The 16,164-nt window shown below is 38.9% G+C and overlaps 2 protein-coding genes across 2 annotated transcripts; both read right to left on the minus strand.

Moving 5' to 3' along the window:
* Positions 3,389 to 8,166, minus strand: LOC109831312. The gene is made up of 4 exons (XM_020398647.1): positions 7,913 to 8,166; positions 4,660 to 4,906; positions 3,850 to 4,321; positions 3,389 to 3,451 (listed from the first exon to the last, which is right to left on the minus strand). The coding sequence occupies exons 1-3, from the start codon at positions 8,164 to 8,166 to the stop codon at positions 3,851 to 3,853; spliced, it is 972 nt and encodes a 323-aa protein (XP_020254236.1). The 3' UTR covers positions 3,389 to 3,451; position 3,850.
* Positions 10,578 to 11,309, minus strand: LOC109831319 (uncharacterized mitochondrial protein AtMg00810-like). The gene is made up of 2 exons (XM_020398655.1): positions 10,774 to 11,309; positions 10,578 to 10,725 (listed from the first exon to the last, which is right to left on the minus strand). Exons 1-2 carry the CDS (start codon positions 11,307 to 11,309, stop codon positions 10,578 to 10,580), a joined length of 684 nt encoding a protein of 227 aa, XP_020254244.1.

Here is a 16,164-nt window from a genome sequence, read left to right on the forward strand (position 1 = left end):
CTTGCTATTATATATATATATATATATTATATATATATATATATAATAATATATAATATATATATATGGCCAATTTGTTCATAAAAATACTGTTCTTATGTATTAATGGAACGACTGAGGTGTTGTCTATGATTGATCCATGAAATCAGTGGCTAAAGACTGTAAACTAAACAATGAATAAAACGGGTCTTTCCAATATAAATTTAGCCACAAATAAAAGATAAAACAATAACCTGTGTAATTATGGGGAAGGTTATACTTGTGCAGTTTGTTTAATGCAGAAAATACTTGTGTGTGCTTTGTTTCTTTCTTTTTAGGTCCCTTCTCAGTATTCACCCATGAAATCTTCATGTTTCCTCACACATTAAAACATATTCAGGAGATCCCTCCCATCAGTTGGTCGTTAGTTTGCGAGTATTGTAGGAGTTACCCTGAACATCCCCATGCAGTAATTTATTAAATTAAAAATTAAACATGAAAAAGTTAGTCAATACAACTGACGAGTTCAAACAGTAATACACTAACAAACATTCGTAATACATTCAAGAATTCAAGTCTGAACTAACATAAATATATTAATATATATTCAAAAGCATATCCAAACAAACATAATATCCATAAGTAACAAAAGTCTCTGGGAATATAAACACTAACAATATACATCATCAGGACATGTGATTCCCCTAGAACCATGGAATAGATACACCACCTATCAAACTTTTTGGTGACACTAGGCTTTCTGCTAATAAAATGAACCCCGCTGCTGATGCTCTACAATGGCATTTCTGTATTTGTTGGTATGGTGATTATAAGAATATACTGCCTGCTTTGTTCAATTCATGCACTTTGTGCAAATCTACATATCCTTCTTGGAGACAATGAAGGATAAGCTCATGATCAATGATTCCAGTAACGAGGGGTTCCCCATATTTGATTATAATTCTCGACATATTTGTCTTATATTCCTTAACTCATTTCTGACTCTTGTAGTCTCTGAGCACCCATATCCCTAGGAAAGTGTTACTATTAGGATGCTGAATGAAACAAAGTTTTCCTCCCCGTTCAATTAAAGACACATTGAAAATAGTAACACAGTGAGCATTTGGGGATTGACATAAAATGAAACTTCTCATCTTTAGTATCAAATACCAGAATTGGTTCTAGAGCATTGTTACTATGATCAATACTCGGGGTTATCCAGTGAAGACATCCACTTAATTACAAGGAGTGGCGGTGAATGCGGTAAACTATAAGGAAACTCTCCAAGATATTTGCACTGTGCATCCTTTGAGGAGAGTATCACACGACCAACAGGTTTCAGGTTATCTGTATTTGTACGTAGCCTTATTAACTTGTACTCTTTTGTGGATACATCATAGGACACTCCAAAACGGTTCGTTTTGTAAGGCTTGATTCCTGGGATCTCTACAAATTCTCAAGTGAATGGACTCAGTAAATTGTAGCAGTTGGTAGTAGAGTAGTTACTGTTCATCATCTTTCTGGTAGAATAGCACCCACAGACCAACCCGATTACGGGATTGGATAATACAGTTAAACATCTCAATATACTCTAACCTAAAAAAGCATCCCTTATCGTGTTCAAGATTTTAGAGTGACTTCTCTATCCATCATCTGGACATAATTGAAGGCTTAGCGAGAGCTCTGGAGTGTTGTTTAATGATGAAATTAGAACTAAGGAAAGCCATTGCTTGCAGACACAGCGAAATCTCACAAGTGATATCACTAGGACTCTAGATAGTATATCGACCAGAATGTCCAAAGGCAGAAAATTTTTTTTTGACCCCAGTAGCTGTTGATGTATGTTTATGATCCTCCTGCACCGTAAATGATATAAATGATAGGAAGTCTGATTTATTGGTACATGATGTTCGTGAAGAGAAGAATTCATGTATGAAACCATTGTAATACTTGTTCCCTAATTATATATAATTGTCAATAATAGCAAGCACACATAAATTAAACATTTCAACTTAATCTTTAGGGAACAAATTGTGGAAAACGATGCTTAACTTTTAAGAAAAAGAAATCCTAAGTTTATATAAAAGTTATGCTCGAGTTGGAGATAAAAGTTAGCTCTATTAATTTGTTATTATATTGTAAATTTAGCATATATTTCAAGTTAGTTGCCACAATTAGAGTCAATTTTGGGGCAAAAAAAGTTCCTTATGAATATCATAAATTAAGAGGAACTACCATTAAGATTTACCCCTTGATTAATTATTATGGAGTACAATTTATCACACAGAGGATACCAATAACTGATCCAACATTCAAAACCCCCCAGTTGATTTATAAATATGCTCATCAGTCTTAAATTTTTTTATTATATTTCTACTTTCTGAATTTCTAGATCAGTAGGTATGATTTATACAAGTGAAAAACCTTTCTTTCGTTTAAATGGATGCTTGAAATAACGTATTCTTAAACTCAATTTACACCTGGGTGACAGCCAAAACTCAAATAACTTAAGGAAGTGTTTGGTAAGTGGAGTGTTTTTTCTGTTTCCGTGTCTTTTTTTCAAAAAATCAATCAAATACGTTTGGGAAGTGAAGCTTTTTTTTAAGCTGACCATATACAAAAATAAAAAGTCTTAACGCTTATCTCAAAACACCTTAAAGGTGTTTTTGAGATTCCATGGCTTTTATTTCTCCCCCAAACCATCTCGATCCCCTCTCTCTCCCTTAACCCTAACACCATCGCCGCCCCCTCCTCGTCGCCGCCCCGATCTTTTTTTTAAGCTGACCATATACAAAAATAAAAAGTCTTAACGCTTATCTCAAAACACCTTAAAGGTGTTTTTGAGATTCCATGGCTTTTATTTCTCCCCCAAACCATCTCGATCCCCTCTCTCTCCCTTAACCCTAACACCATCGCCGCCCCCTCCTCGTCGCCGCCCCGATCCGGCGAATACCTTAAAACCTAAAATGCCTGAATGTCAATAGTTCACCTAATAATCACCATAAAAATAACCGAAATCATTCATCAATAAAACTTTGTAAACTTGTCCACCACTAACCAAAACAATAAATAAAGTAGAAACTTCAAATATTGCATATAACAATTCAACAAACTAGAGATCCAAAATATGTTCGAGCTACAATTTTAGTTAATATTTCCCCATTATACGGTATCATTCTTAAATTGCTCTCGCTCTAGTTTCTTTAAAACTTTTACATCTGATTCAAATAATAGTTTCTTTTTAATGCTTATACACTTTTGCTTTGTATTTCTTATTGTAGCTTTCTCTCCCCAGTTCAAGAGGTCCTGCTTTGCGAGGTCTTAAATCACCTGAAACAATAAGAAGACCAAATGAGCTCCATTTTAAAGTGTGATACTATAAAGGAATCTCAAGAAAACAAAAGAAAGTATTTCTTATTGTAGCTTTCTCTCCCCAGTTCAAGAAGTCCTGTTTTGTGAGGTCTTAAATCACCTAAAACAATAAGAAGACTAAATGAGCACCATTTTGAAGTGTGATACTATAAAGGAATCTCAAGAAAACAAAAGAAAAATAACCATGGAAATAATCTATTAGCATATAAACCCCTAAGACTTAAAAATGAAAATTGCAGATAGAATATGGGACTATTGCTGCATATACCCCTCATTTTGAGTTTTTAAGACATAGCATAACCCATTAATATTGTTTTATTCATTTTTTTAAATAATGGAGGGATACGTATGCGATTCACACAAAGATATAAGTACATGAACGGAAATGTGCAAAAAGGAAGTTGGAAATGGATTACATGAGAATATAGGAAACTGCTGCAAGTGAACTACATAGATGAGATGCAAAATAGATGCAAAAGTTAATGAGTTATTTTTTACCTTAGTCTGAGTTTTCAAGACATAGCATAATCCAATCTAACTTTTGATAGTCTGGAAGTAACTTCAACATTCGAAAATCATGTGCAGAACCATCAATGAATCTCTTAACCGCCCTTAAAAATTGATGTGGAGGAATACCCCTCACTTTAGATACCTCGGCATAAATCTCTTCGCAATCAGCTTTTGGTGGGTTCGTACTCACTAGATACTCCTTTAGCATCTCACCAACATCACTTACTGCATTTGCTAAAGGGTCTCCCTTGAGCTTCTTATTGGATTTAGAAGTTGAAGATTTTGAAACCTCTCTGCTAGAGCTCTCCCCTTCATTCGCACCTTCCATATCCATAGCTGCAATAGAATCATCAATTTGTTCTGCACCCTCGCCAGTTGCTCTATCGGTGCCCACTAACACACATATGTCATCTCGGTTCTCAATAGCTTTGTTTTGATATGCCTTGGCATCTGAATTTACCTATGCAAGCATGAGAACATACAAAAACATAGTGAGACAATCTAGTAACACAATTATTCAATACGGTGAAAACAACTATCTACATATGTATGTATTAAATATCTTTCCGTATGCATGGATGCCTATGTTTAATAAATAGATTGACTTCACAATCAAACATCTCAGTACTCTTGCTGACATGATTCTTTTTCGCCATGTATGAAAGTTTCCTTTTATCAACAGCTGGTAAATTGCATATAAATTGCATCAGATTTACTTTAAAACATGTATATAAGAAGACAACTCAACATAGATTCTTCATGATGTTAAAAACTTACAAAAACATAGATTCAACATACCTCACAATACTTGGTCCAATCTACCAAGTCCTCAATAGTAATTACCACCATTTTCTTATCATCGTCCCATCTGAACTTGGTTTTTGTCCTTATTTCAGTGATGATGGCATAGTGTCTCTTCCAAAGTTTTACCCTATTCCTTACGTGATCCACCGTGATAGACAAACCCAATTTGGATTTTAACTCATCAACAACAGCTTGATAAGCTTGAGGCTTCCAATCCTGGGAAGTGAAGCTTTTTTTTAAGCTGACCATATACAAAAATAAAAAGTCTTAACGCTTATCTCAAAACACCTTAAAGGTGTTTTTGAGATTCCATGGCTTTTATTTCTCCCCCAAACCATCTCGATCCCCTCTCTCTCCCTTAACCCTAACACCATCGCCGCCCCCTCCTCGTCGCCGCCCCGATGCCGACCCGTCACCCAGCCTCCGACGGGAGAGAAGCAGGGACTCCGAGCTCGAGGAGGGCGAGATCGAGTGGGCTCATCTCTCCGCCTCCGATCTCGAGGCGGAGTTCCCCGCTCTCGCGCCAGTCGTCGCATCCATTGGAGCACTCGTGGAGGTTTTGGTTCGATAATCTGTCGACGAAGTCGAAGCTGGTTGATTAGGGAACCTCGATCCGCTCCGTACACAAGTTCGCTACAGCGGAGGACTTTTGGGGGTAAGGCTTGTTGTCTTTTGAGAGATCTAGGGTTTTTCTTTGGGTTTAGTTTTGTATATAGTACATTTTTATGGTACAGTTGGGAAAGAAATTAGCAAATTTGTTCCCTATGAAGTTGGGGCAAAAAAAGAAATTGGTGTAGATTAGCTAGATTCCATGGTTTATTGATCAACAAAATTTAATTTTTCCAGTTAAAAATGGATGCCTTGACAAATTGGTATGGTGAACCATAAGAATAAACTGTTGAGATAAAGCTTTATATTTGTTGAAGTGTTTAGTATGGCAAGAAATGTTTTGACAAATTTTTCCAGTTTTGAAAACACATTTGAAAAATAAACACCATGGTATGATGTTTTTTAAAAAACACAACAAAAAGAAACACTTTGGTTACCAAACACTCTTAGTTTTGAATTTATGAAGAGTTAATCCAAATCCAAAAGAATGTGAACCCAAGTAGAAACCTGACCACCAATCAACCTTATGAACAGAATGAATACTCGTTTGTCAAAGATTAGTGTCAATACCTTATGAACAGAATGAATAATCGTTTGTCGAAGATTAGTGTCAATACCTTATGAGCAGAATTACCAGATGCAGAAGCAATAAACAGTTCATGCCTTTATCGAAAATATCTCTTTGGCATTGATCTTCACTTCAAACATGAAGATTGATGATGATGAAGCATAATAGAAATTTAATTTCTTAAACGATTCTTGTTTTTCATGTCTACAATTATATAGATAAGTACAATTATATAGATAAGGAACGTTTTTATGGTGTCAGACATACTGATACGAGTCGCCGTGCGAGCACCTTTGATCGCGGAATTATCAAAGATGAGTTGAGAAGAGGATGACAGAAACACAAGAATAATTTAGTGGTGGTGAAGAAAAATACCCTCTCTAGGTTATGAGTATGAAAAGATTACAATCACTCTCTCACAATCTCACTAGAATCGAGAACAAACTCTTAATTCTCTCTAAATATGAAAAGATTACAATCACTCTCTCACAATCTCACTAGAATCGAGAACAAACTCTTAATTCTCTCTAAACCCTAATCTCTCTTGATTAGAATCTCTCTTTGATTATATCTGATTGATTAGAAACCCTAAACAACCCTTTTTATAGGTGTAACAACGTGGGTGACAAAGTGATAAATAACCAAGTCCAAACCCCATAGGAATTCGTACAAATAGAAACCCAAACGAACCAGGAAATCATCGATGAGTCGACTCATGTGCATATATGAGTCGACTCATGACACATGGGTCGACTCATGACAGACATGAGTCGACTCAACCTGATGAGTCGACTCAACGTGATGAGTCAACTCATGTACATGTATGAGTCGACTCACGGGCTAAAAACTGGATGTTTCGATTCGCCGTCTCGTTCCACGCTTCAACCTGCGTTTCACTGTGTTGTTTTACACCTCTATTCTCAAGTTACCATGAGAATCATCTATCCTCAAGCTCTCATGAGGATCGCTAAGTTCCGAAGAAAAGATACACTCGTATCATGGGTCTTTCCTTTAGGAACTTGAAGTCTCATTCAAGTTAGAACTTCAGCTGAGAAAACTCGCGAGCTCCTCCATCCTTTCTGTACCACCTGGCCTTGCTAGAAACCTGATATCGACGTACAAATGGAAACAACTCTTTCGTTCCTCGCCTCATCATAGTCGTTTTCCGCTCTAACATGCAACTCCTTTTCGATGGCTCGTCATGAAGTCTAATGCATAGCGAGACGAACTTTTTGCTTGCATTCACTAGCCTCTTTGTTCGCGTCACCGTCGCCAAGTTTGTCTTCCTCGGAAGAGACGTCGAACGAAATATAAACTTTTTACCGTCCTTGGTGAATGTGTACTTCTGGGCCCGTCTTTCGTAGATCGCGTATCTATCCCACAAGTACGGATTGTCCAGTATAACCTGACAAACATCCAATAAAACGACGTCGTGAGTGACCTCGTTAATATACGACTCGTGGAGCGTAAATCTGACAGTGCGGTGATCAACTACACTTAGTCTCGTCTCATTCTGAAGCCACCCCAATGGATAGGGTTTCGGATGCTTGATTATCTTCAGACACAGCTTCTGAATGCCTCGGATATCAAATTTTTTTCGCTGCCTGGATCAATAATTGCATCAACCAAACTGGTCTTCACTTGCAACTTCAACACAAAAAGCTGTCTCGGGGGTCTTCGTCCTCTTTCGTGACCTGTTTTCCTGCTATAAGATTGAGATTACTGTTGGGCTCTGTCATTCTAGGAACTTCCTTTGGACCCTGTGCTATCGCGTATGTCTTTTTTTTTTCTTCAAGCCCTTTGGCTTCAGATGAGGATACTTCTCCCAACATCGATCAGCTATATGTCCTGTCTTCTCGTAATGACTACAAATCAGTTCTGCTCTCCCTGGATCGCCATTCTTCTCCTCCTTATGTTTGGAACCACTAGACTCACTTGTACCACTTGTACCAACGCTCATCAAGGAACCCCACTGGATAGAACTGTTTTCTCAGTAACTCCTTAAACTTGTTTCACGTTATCGCCTTATTCTCCTGCTTACAGTAGGATTTCCACCACGTCAACGCATGCCTTGAAAGCTTTAAAGTCACGAACACAATCTTCTCCTTGGATGAATATCCATAAAAAGTGAAATACATCTTGATACGCTCGATCCAATCATCGAGCTTCTCCATATTGACACTCCTATCATAAACATGAATCTCCATCTTAAAATTAATTTTTAAATTCTGGTAGTAATTCTTACCCTCTTGATGTGGAACAGTTTTGACAATCTCGGTCTCCTTATCAGAATCAGATTCCTCGCCTTCTCCATCGGATTCCATAAGTTTCTTCTTGCCTTTCGAAGAAGATTCATTTTTTTGTTCTTTTCTTGGAAGATATTGACGAGCTGTGTGAGAGTCGAACTCATTGTCTCTATCTGTTTCTCCAATGCATCTAGCCTCGCTAAACTATCTCCTTCAGTCATCTTCTTCTTCCTTAATTTCTGGACCTCTTCCAATGAAATAAGGATCTCTCTTAACTTCTTGTATTGCGATCGAGTCAGGACCATATACGGATGCCCCATTCACAGGATCTGATCGTTCTGATACCAACTTGATACGAGTCGTCATGCGAGCACCTTTGATCGCGGAATTATCAAAGGTGGGTTGAGAAGAGGATGACAGAAACACAAGAATAATTCAGTGGTGGCGAAGAAAAATACTCTCTCTAGACTATGAGTATGAAAAGATTACAATTCCTCTCTCACAATCTCACTAGAATCAAGAACAAACTCTCAATTCTCTCTAAACCTTAATCTCTCTTGATTAGAATCTCTCTTTGATTACATCTGATTGATTAGAAACCCTAAACAATCTCTTTTATAGGTGTAACAACGTGGGTGGCAAAGTGGTAAATAATCAAGCCCAAACCCCACAGGAATTCGTGAAAATAGAAACCCAAACGAATCAGGAAATCATCGATGAGTCGACTCATGTGCATATATGAGTCAACTGACTCATGACACATGGGTCGACTCATGACAAGCATGAGTCGACTAGTCAGAAACTTTTGATAAAATGACTGGGTTTCGTGAGTCGATTCATGACAAGCATAAGTCGACTCAACCTGATAAGTCGACTCATGTACATGTATGAGTCGACTCACGGGCTGAAAACCGGAAGCTTCGATTCTTCGATTCGTCGTCTCGTTCCACGTTTCAACCTGCGTTCCACTGTGTTGGTTTACACATATATTCTCAAGTTATCATGAGAATGATCTATCCTCAAGCTCCTATGAGGATCGCTAAGTTCCGAAGAGAAGATACACCCGTATCATATACTTTCTCCTGCATAAAATAGGAGAGCCATTTTACCCCTTGGATGAAAATCTAACGGCTTAAAAGAAAGTTATCAATTGGATCAAAACCCTAGTTCCTGAAGTACTAAAATCCTAATTAATTGGATACCAGACCCTGGGTCCGACAACAAACAATTTTTTTCAGGTCTTCATCGTCTCTTTTACATTGACATATGAAATTTGTGGTAAACATAATTATTATTACACTCATCTTTATTTGTAACTTGGCAGATCAGCAAGGTTGATCAAAATTCTACACGTGTTGAATTTTACCAATAGTTAATTACTGGATAAATTTCACAAAACCCTTTAAATTTGGGAGTTTTTCAGATAACCCACTTAACTATTTTAGTTCCACAAAACCTTCCTGAACTTTGAGGGGTTATGCAAATAATCCCCAAACTTCTTTTATTCCAAGGAAACCCCCTAAATGCTTTTCACTTTAACCCCTCAAAGTTAGACTGTCAAGTCTAACTTGTCACGTGTCTTTGGCCCTCTGCGTGACCAAAAAAAGACGAAGATACCCTTTAGCCCTTAAAAATTTCACTCTTTTGTCCTTTTTGTTATTTCCATTTATTTTTTTGATGTAATAGTGCCAACGTCATGTGTATACTAACTGGTCAATTTGCTTATTCTCTTCCAAATGCTTGGATTCAGTAAATTATTCTTTGTCTGCTCTCTGCTGATTTACTGCCTAGTGCAAAATTTCCTCACATCATGGGTCTTTTATCTTTTTTTTCTACAGTATGCGCTGCTGTGTTGATAAGACATGGGATTATCAGTTTTAAGCAACTTGTACCTCCGATTCAACTTCATCCTTTTCCAATTATATAGTTAGCTCAAGATGTATTCTTTAAAGCAACCTGACAATTAACAAAATATAAGCTAGTGCAAACAAAGCTCAGTCCAACATCTGTATCATAATAGTATCAGATAACCCCAAGTTTCATTGTACCATTGCAAAATGAACAAAAGTACAATCTTTAACAAATTTTCCTATGCAATTCTATAATAAAATGAAAAAGTAAACGTACCAAATGCAATCGATATAACTGATGAGTTGAAAAATTAAAGCATATAATAGCACTTCTCCATCTTACATTTCAGACAACAAAATAGTAAACATACATAACACGAAGCATGTATCGCCACATGTATAGAAACCAACAAAAATGTACAAATCTAAACCAACATAAATGCATAAACATATGCTCAAATGCACATCTAAACCAGAAGATGATACCTGTAGAAAGAGATAATTGAGAGAGCAAAAACCCTAACTTCATTGATTTATTCAGATACTAAAGAGATATATATAGTCATACAAGTAGGGGTATGGTTAACGGGTCACAGCCCATTAACCCAATACCCAATAGACTTAATCTAACACTCCCCCTCAAGCTGGAGCATAAATATCCACCATGCCCAGCTTGTCACATATAGTAGAAAACACCTTTGAAGAAGTAGCCTTGGTAAGAATATCAGCAAGTTGTTGTGAGGACGGAGTGAATGTGAGAGATACTATCTTCTTCTCCCAAGCATCTCTGACAAAATTACAGTCAACTTCAATATGTTTTGTCCTCTCATGAAACACAGGATTCTGTGCAATATAAATGGCAGACTGGTTGTCACAATGCATTGGCATGGGTTCAGACTGAACAAAACCAAGCTCTGTCATAAACTTTCTTAGCCACACCATCTCACAAGCAGTGTGAGCCATTGCTCTATATTCAGCCTCTGCACTAGATCGTGATACTACATCTTGTTTCTTACTTCTCCAAGTCACAAGATTACCTCCAACAAAAGTACAAAATCCTGAGGTTGACTTTCGGTCTCTCATGTCTCCTGCGTAGCCAGCATCAGAGAAAGCCGAAATGTGAGTATGTCCATGCTTCTTATATAACAATCCCTTGCCAGGACAACTTTTGACATATGCCAAAATCTTCAGAGCTGCTGTCCAATGAACCTCTCTAGGTTTGTGCATAAACCTGCTCAGTACACCTACTGCAAAAGTAATATCAGGTCTGGTAACTGTCAAATATATTAACTTCCCAATTAGTCTCCTATATCGTGCAGCATCATCTAGTAGAGAGGTATCATCACGCCACAAATCAATATTTGTCTCCATTGGAGTACTTGCAGGTTTGCATTCCAAGAGACCTGCTTCTTCTAGTAAATCTAGCACATACTTTCTTTGGGACAACAACAGGCCATGTTTTTATATGCAACTTCAATCCCAAGAAAATACTTTGGCTTTCCCATGTCCTTAGTGACAAAATGACGGTTTAGATACTCCTTAGTCTCAGCTAAGACAACAGAGTCACTCCCAGTTAACAGAATATCATCAACATATATGGCTAAAATAACCAAACCAGTTGTTGTGCGTCGAAGAAAGACAGAGTGATCAGACTGACAACGTTGAAAACCAATATTAGAAATAACCTTGCTGAACTTATCAAACCAAGCTCGAGGATTCTGCTTTAACCCATAGATGGCCTTTCTCAGCCTGCAGATAAGATTCTCCCCCTGAGCAACATACCTAGGAGGTTGCTCCATATAAACCTCCTCGTCCAAATCACCATAAAGGAAAGCATTCTTCACATCTAGTTGGTGCATCGCCCAATCCATATTAACAGCCAGAGAGAAAAGAATTCTGATGGAGTTGAGACGAGCAACGGGAGAAAAAGTTTCAAAATAGTCAATACCATATGTCTGGGTATATCCTTTAGCAACCAGGCGAGCTTTATATCTATCAACAGACCCATCAGGACGATATTTCAAGGTATACACCCATCTGCAGCCAACCACAGTCGCTCCAGCAGGTAGAGAGACCAAATCCCAAGTCCCTCTAGAAAGCAGTGCATTCATCTCCTCATCCATAGCCTGTTTCCAGGCGGGTACTAACAAAGCTTCCTCATGTGACCTGGGTAAAGATATAGTGGACAATGACAAAGCAAACTGACGAAATGATGAGGTGAGACGGTCATAAGAGACAAAAAAAAGAGATAGGATATTTTGGGCAAGACCGTTTACCTTTACGAAGAGCAATAGGAACATCTAAGTCAGAAGAGATATGAGGCTCGACATGAGATGGACCTGCAGCTGGAGAAGAAGAGTCAGCAGGAGCAGAGACAGGTGTATGTACTTTAGGACGGCGAGAGCAGAGACAGGTGTATGTACTTTAGGACGGCGAGAGCAGAGACAGGTGTATGTACTTTAGGACGGCGAGAGTATGTCAGTAGAGGCTTTGGTGCAGTAGCCTCAGGAGCAGATACCGGAATAGTAGTGGGAGCCGTAGAAGGTAGTGGCACCTGTGGACTGACAGAGGTAGTGGAACCAGAGGAAAAATATGGGACAGACTCAAAAAAGGTAACATCAGCAGAAACAAAATATCTCCTGGTGGTCGGATGATAGCATCTATACCCTTTTTGAGTATGTGAGTATCCAACAAACACACACTTAATGGACCTAGGAGACAATTTATCCAAACCAGCAGTCAAATCCTGAACAAAACACGTACAACCAAAAACTCGAGGAATCACAGAAAAATATTTTTTAGCAGGATAAAGACAGTGGAATGGTATCAAACCATCAAGAACAAAGGAAGGCATGCGATTAATCAAATGACAGGCAGTGAGGACAGCATCCGACCACAAGTACTTTGGAATATTGTGAGGACAGCATCCGACCACAAGTACTTTGGAATATTCATATGTATCATCAGTGTTCTAGCAACATCGAGAATATGTCCGACCACAAGTACTTTGGAATATTCATATGTATCATCAGTGTTCTAGCAACATCGAGAATATGTCTATGTTTTCTCTCAGCAACTCCATTTTGTTGTGAAGTGTGAAAGCATGAAGTTTGATGAATAATACCATTAAGAGCACAAAATTTTGAAACGTCATTTTTCATATATTTCAAAGCATTATCAGTACGAAGAATATGAACAGAAGTAGAGAACTGAGTTTTTATTTCATTATAAAAAAGTTCAATAACATGCGAGACTTCAGACCTCTCTTTCAACAAATATAGCCAAGTCATGCGAGAGAAATCATCAACAAAAACAATGAAATATCGAAACCCCTTCACAGAGGGAACACGACAAGGACCCTAGACATCAGAATGAACTAACTCAAACGCAAAACTACTGCGTTTATCGACACGACTCTGAAAAGAAGCACGATGATGCTTACCCAGTTCACATGACTCACAACCTAAAGAAGAAAGGGAAGACTGAACAGTAACTACCGATCTAAGTTTCTGTAGTGAAGGATGACCCAGACTTCAGTGCCACAGTAAGGTAGAATCAGGCTGTGCTGCAACAAGACCAGCACCCGGCACACTATCGTCCAAATAGTACATACCTCCTCTCTCATGCTCCGAACCAATCGTCATCCTAGTTGCTAGGTCCTGAAAAACATAATAAGAAGGAAAGAATGTGACTTTACAGTTATTGTGCTTTGTAAACTTGCTAATGGATAATAAGCTAACAGGGAATTTAGGAGCATATAACACATCAGTGAGTTTCAAAGAGGAAGTAGCATGAACTACTCCAGCACCAAGAACTGGAGAAAGTGTACCATCAGCGATGCGAATAGAGGGAAACTTATCAGAAAGATGTAAAGAGACAAAACGATCCTTTATACCTGTCATATGGGATGAGGCTCCAGAATCTAGTACCCATGGTTCATGAGGAGAAGCTATGTAAGCATCCATACCTGAAGAGGATGCATGAGTAGCCGAATGACTGTTCTGAGAGATCTCTAGCTGACGTAACCTCTCATAATCTGCCTGAGAAATCTGAACAGTAGGAACAGTAGTAGCTGGATTACTAGAAATAGTAGTAAAAATAGGTGAGCGAGTCGACTCGGCATCGGCTACTTAGGCCCATTGAGGACTACCAAACTTCTCTCAGCACTTCTCAGAAATATGATTGGTCCTCCCACAGTGACCACACTGACGTGAACCCCTATCAGAATGACTCTGTCTCCCACTAAAAGAGCCACGTCCTCCCAAAGAATCACGACCACGACCACGACCGCGGCCTCTGCCTCTATTAGAGAACATGGCAGACTGATCCACTGAAGGTGGAGACGGTGCAGCACTTCTCAGAAATATGATTGGTCCTCCCACAGTAACCACACTGACGTGAACCCCTATCAGAATGACTCTGTCTCCCACTAAAAGAGCCACGTCCTCCCAAAGAATCACGACCACGACCACGACCGCGGCCTCTGCCTCTATTAGAGAACATGGCAGACTGATCCACTGAAGGTGGAGACGGTGCAGCACTTCTCAGAAATATGATTGGTCCTCCCACAGTAACCACACTGACGTGAACCCCAATCAGAATCATCCTGTCTCCCACTAAAAGAGTCACGTCCTCCCAAAGAATCACGACCACGACCGCGGCCTCTGCCTCTATTAGAGAACATGACAGACTGATCCACTGAAGGTGGAGACGGTGCAGAAGTATCAGAAGAAACACCAGTAGAGACCTGCATGACTCTGGAGAATGTTGCAGTCAGTGAGGGGATGGTATCTCCACCCAATATCTGTCCTCTCACCTGGGACTGCAAGTTAGGGTGCAATCCAGAAAGAAACTTGGACACTGCCAAGTCACGACGATATCCCAACAGCGTCGCCGCATCAGCTACTGCAGGCTAATGCATCTCCAGTTCGTCTATCAGTCCCTTGAACTCACCAAATAACTCCGGAACTGATTTATCTCCCTATTTGAGCGTAAACAGTCGCTCATAAATCTAAATACACGGGAAGCATTCTTCTCATTTCCGTACATAATCTTCAGGCTGTCCCACATCTCCTTCGCAGTGGTTAAGAACATAACACTGCTACTAATCTGTGGTTCCGTGCTGTTGAGAAGCCACGTCATAACACAATAATCAGACGAGATCCATGAACTGTAGGTGAGATCTGTGGTGGGTGGAGGAGAGGCCAGAAGATGTGAAAGTTTGCTCTGAGCGCCAATGAAGATGCGGAAAGCCTGAGCCCAGAGCAGATAGTTTGTACCATTCAATTTTATTGTAGTCCCCAAGACTACCTTGGACGCTGAAGTCTGACCAGCAGCAGCAGAGGGAGATGTAGAAGAGGAGGAGAGATCTGTTTCCGACATTGTTGCATAATAGTGGTAGGCAGGTAGTAGTCAAATAATCAGGGCAGTAGTAGAGATCTGTTCTTTAAACATAGACTAAGAGCAGATCAAAAAATAGACACTGGACCTCCAATTTTGAAATTGTACCATGTAGAAAGAGATAATTGAGAGAGCAAAAACCTTAACTTCATTGATTTATTCAGATACTAGAGAGATATATATATAGTCATACAAATAGGGGTATGGTTAACGGGTCACAGCCCATTAACCCAATACCCAATAGACTTAATCTAACAATACCCAAATTGACAAGACGTCTAATAAAAATTAAATACAAGTCCAAACCTACATGAATACATAAATACATGTTTAAAAGCATATCCCCCAACATAACTACAAAGGAAATAGAGTGTCTATTGCACTTTTTGGTGACACAAGGCTTTCTGTAAATAATATAAATCCCCATGATAATGATGCTCTACAATAGCGTTTTCATGTAGTCCTGGTACGAAGATTAAAAGAATATATCAACAGATTCTCCAATTCATCTGTGCTGTTCAAATCTTTACCTCTTGGGAGACGATGGAAAATAAAATTATGACCAATGATTCCAATAACCCTTGGCTGCTCATACTTGATTATTCTCGATACAGCTATCTTGAATGCCTTAATCCAATTCTGATTCTTTTGTTCGCTGAGCACCCATACCCTTACGGAACGGTTACAAGACCTGGGATTATAAGGGTCAGATTGCTGAACGAAACAAAGATTTCCTCCCCATTCTGTGAAAGACATGTTCAACAAAACAACAGTGTCTGAGCAATTGGGAATGATATAAATCAAAAGAGCAACAGAGTCAAAGCAC

Source organism: Asparagus officinalis, chromosome 1 (genome assembly GCF_001876935.1).
Source record: "Asparagus officinalis chromosome 1, Aspof.V1, whole genome shotgun sequence".
NCBI classification, from domain to species: domain Eukaryota; kingdom Viridiplantae; phylum Streptophyta; class Magnoliopsida; order Asparagales; family Asparagaceae; genus Asparagus; species Asparagus officinalis.

Excerpts from the sequence above, each read along its gene's own strand:
- LOC109831312 (XM_020398647.1), bottom strand. The coding sequence starts at position 8,166 with ATGGAATCCGATGGAGAAGGCGAGGAATCTGATTCTGATAAGGAGACC. Across the intron at positions 4,907-7,912 it reads GTGACTTTAAAGCTTTCAAG|CTTAAAAAAAAGCTTCACTT; the intron begins GCATGCGTTGAC and ends GTATATGGTCAG. Across the intron at positions 4,322-4,659 it reads ATTGGACCAAGTATTGTGAG|GTAAATTCAGATGCCAAGGC; the intron begins GTATGTTGAATC and ends ATGCTTGCATAG.
- LOC109831319 (XM_020398655.1), bottom strand. The coding sequence starts at position 11,309 with ATGGAGACAAATATTGATTTGTGGCGTGATGATACCTCTCTACTAGAT. Across the intron at positions 10,726-10,773 it reads TATATTGCACAGAATCCTGT|AGATGCTTGGGAGAAGAAGA; the intron begins GTTTCATGAGAG and ends TAATTTTGTCAG.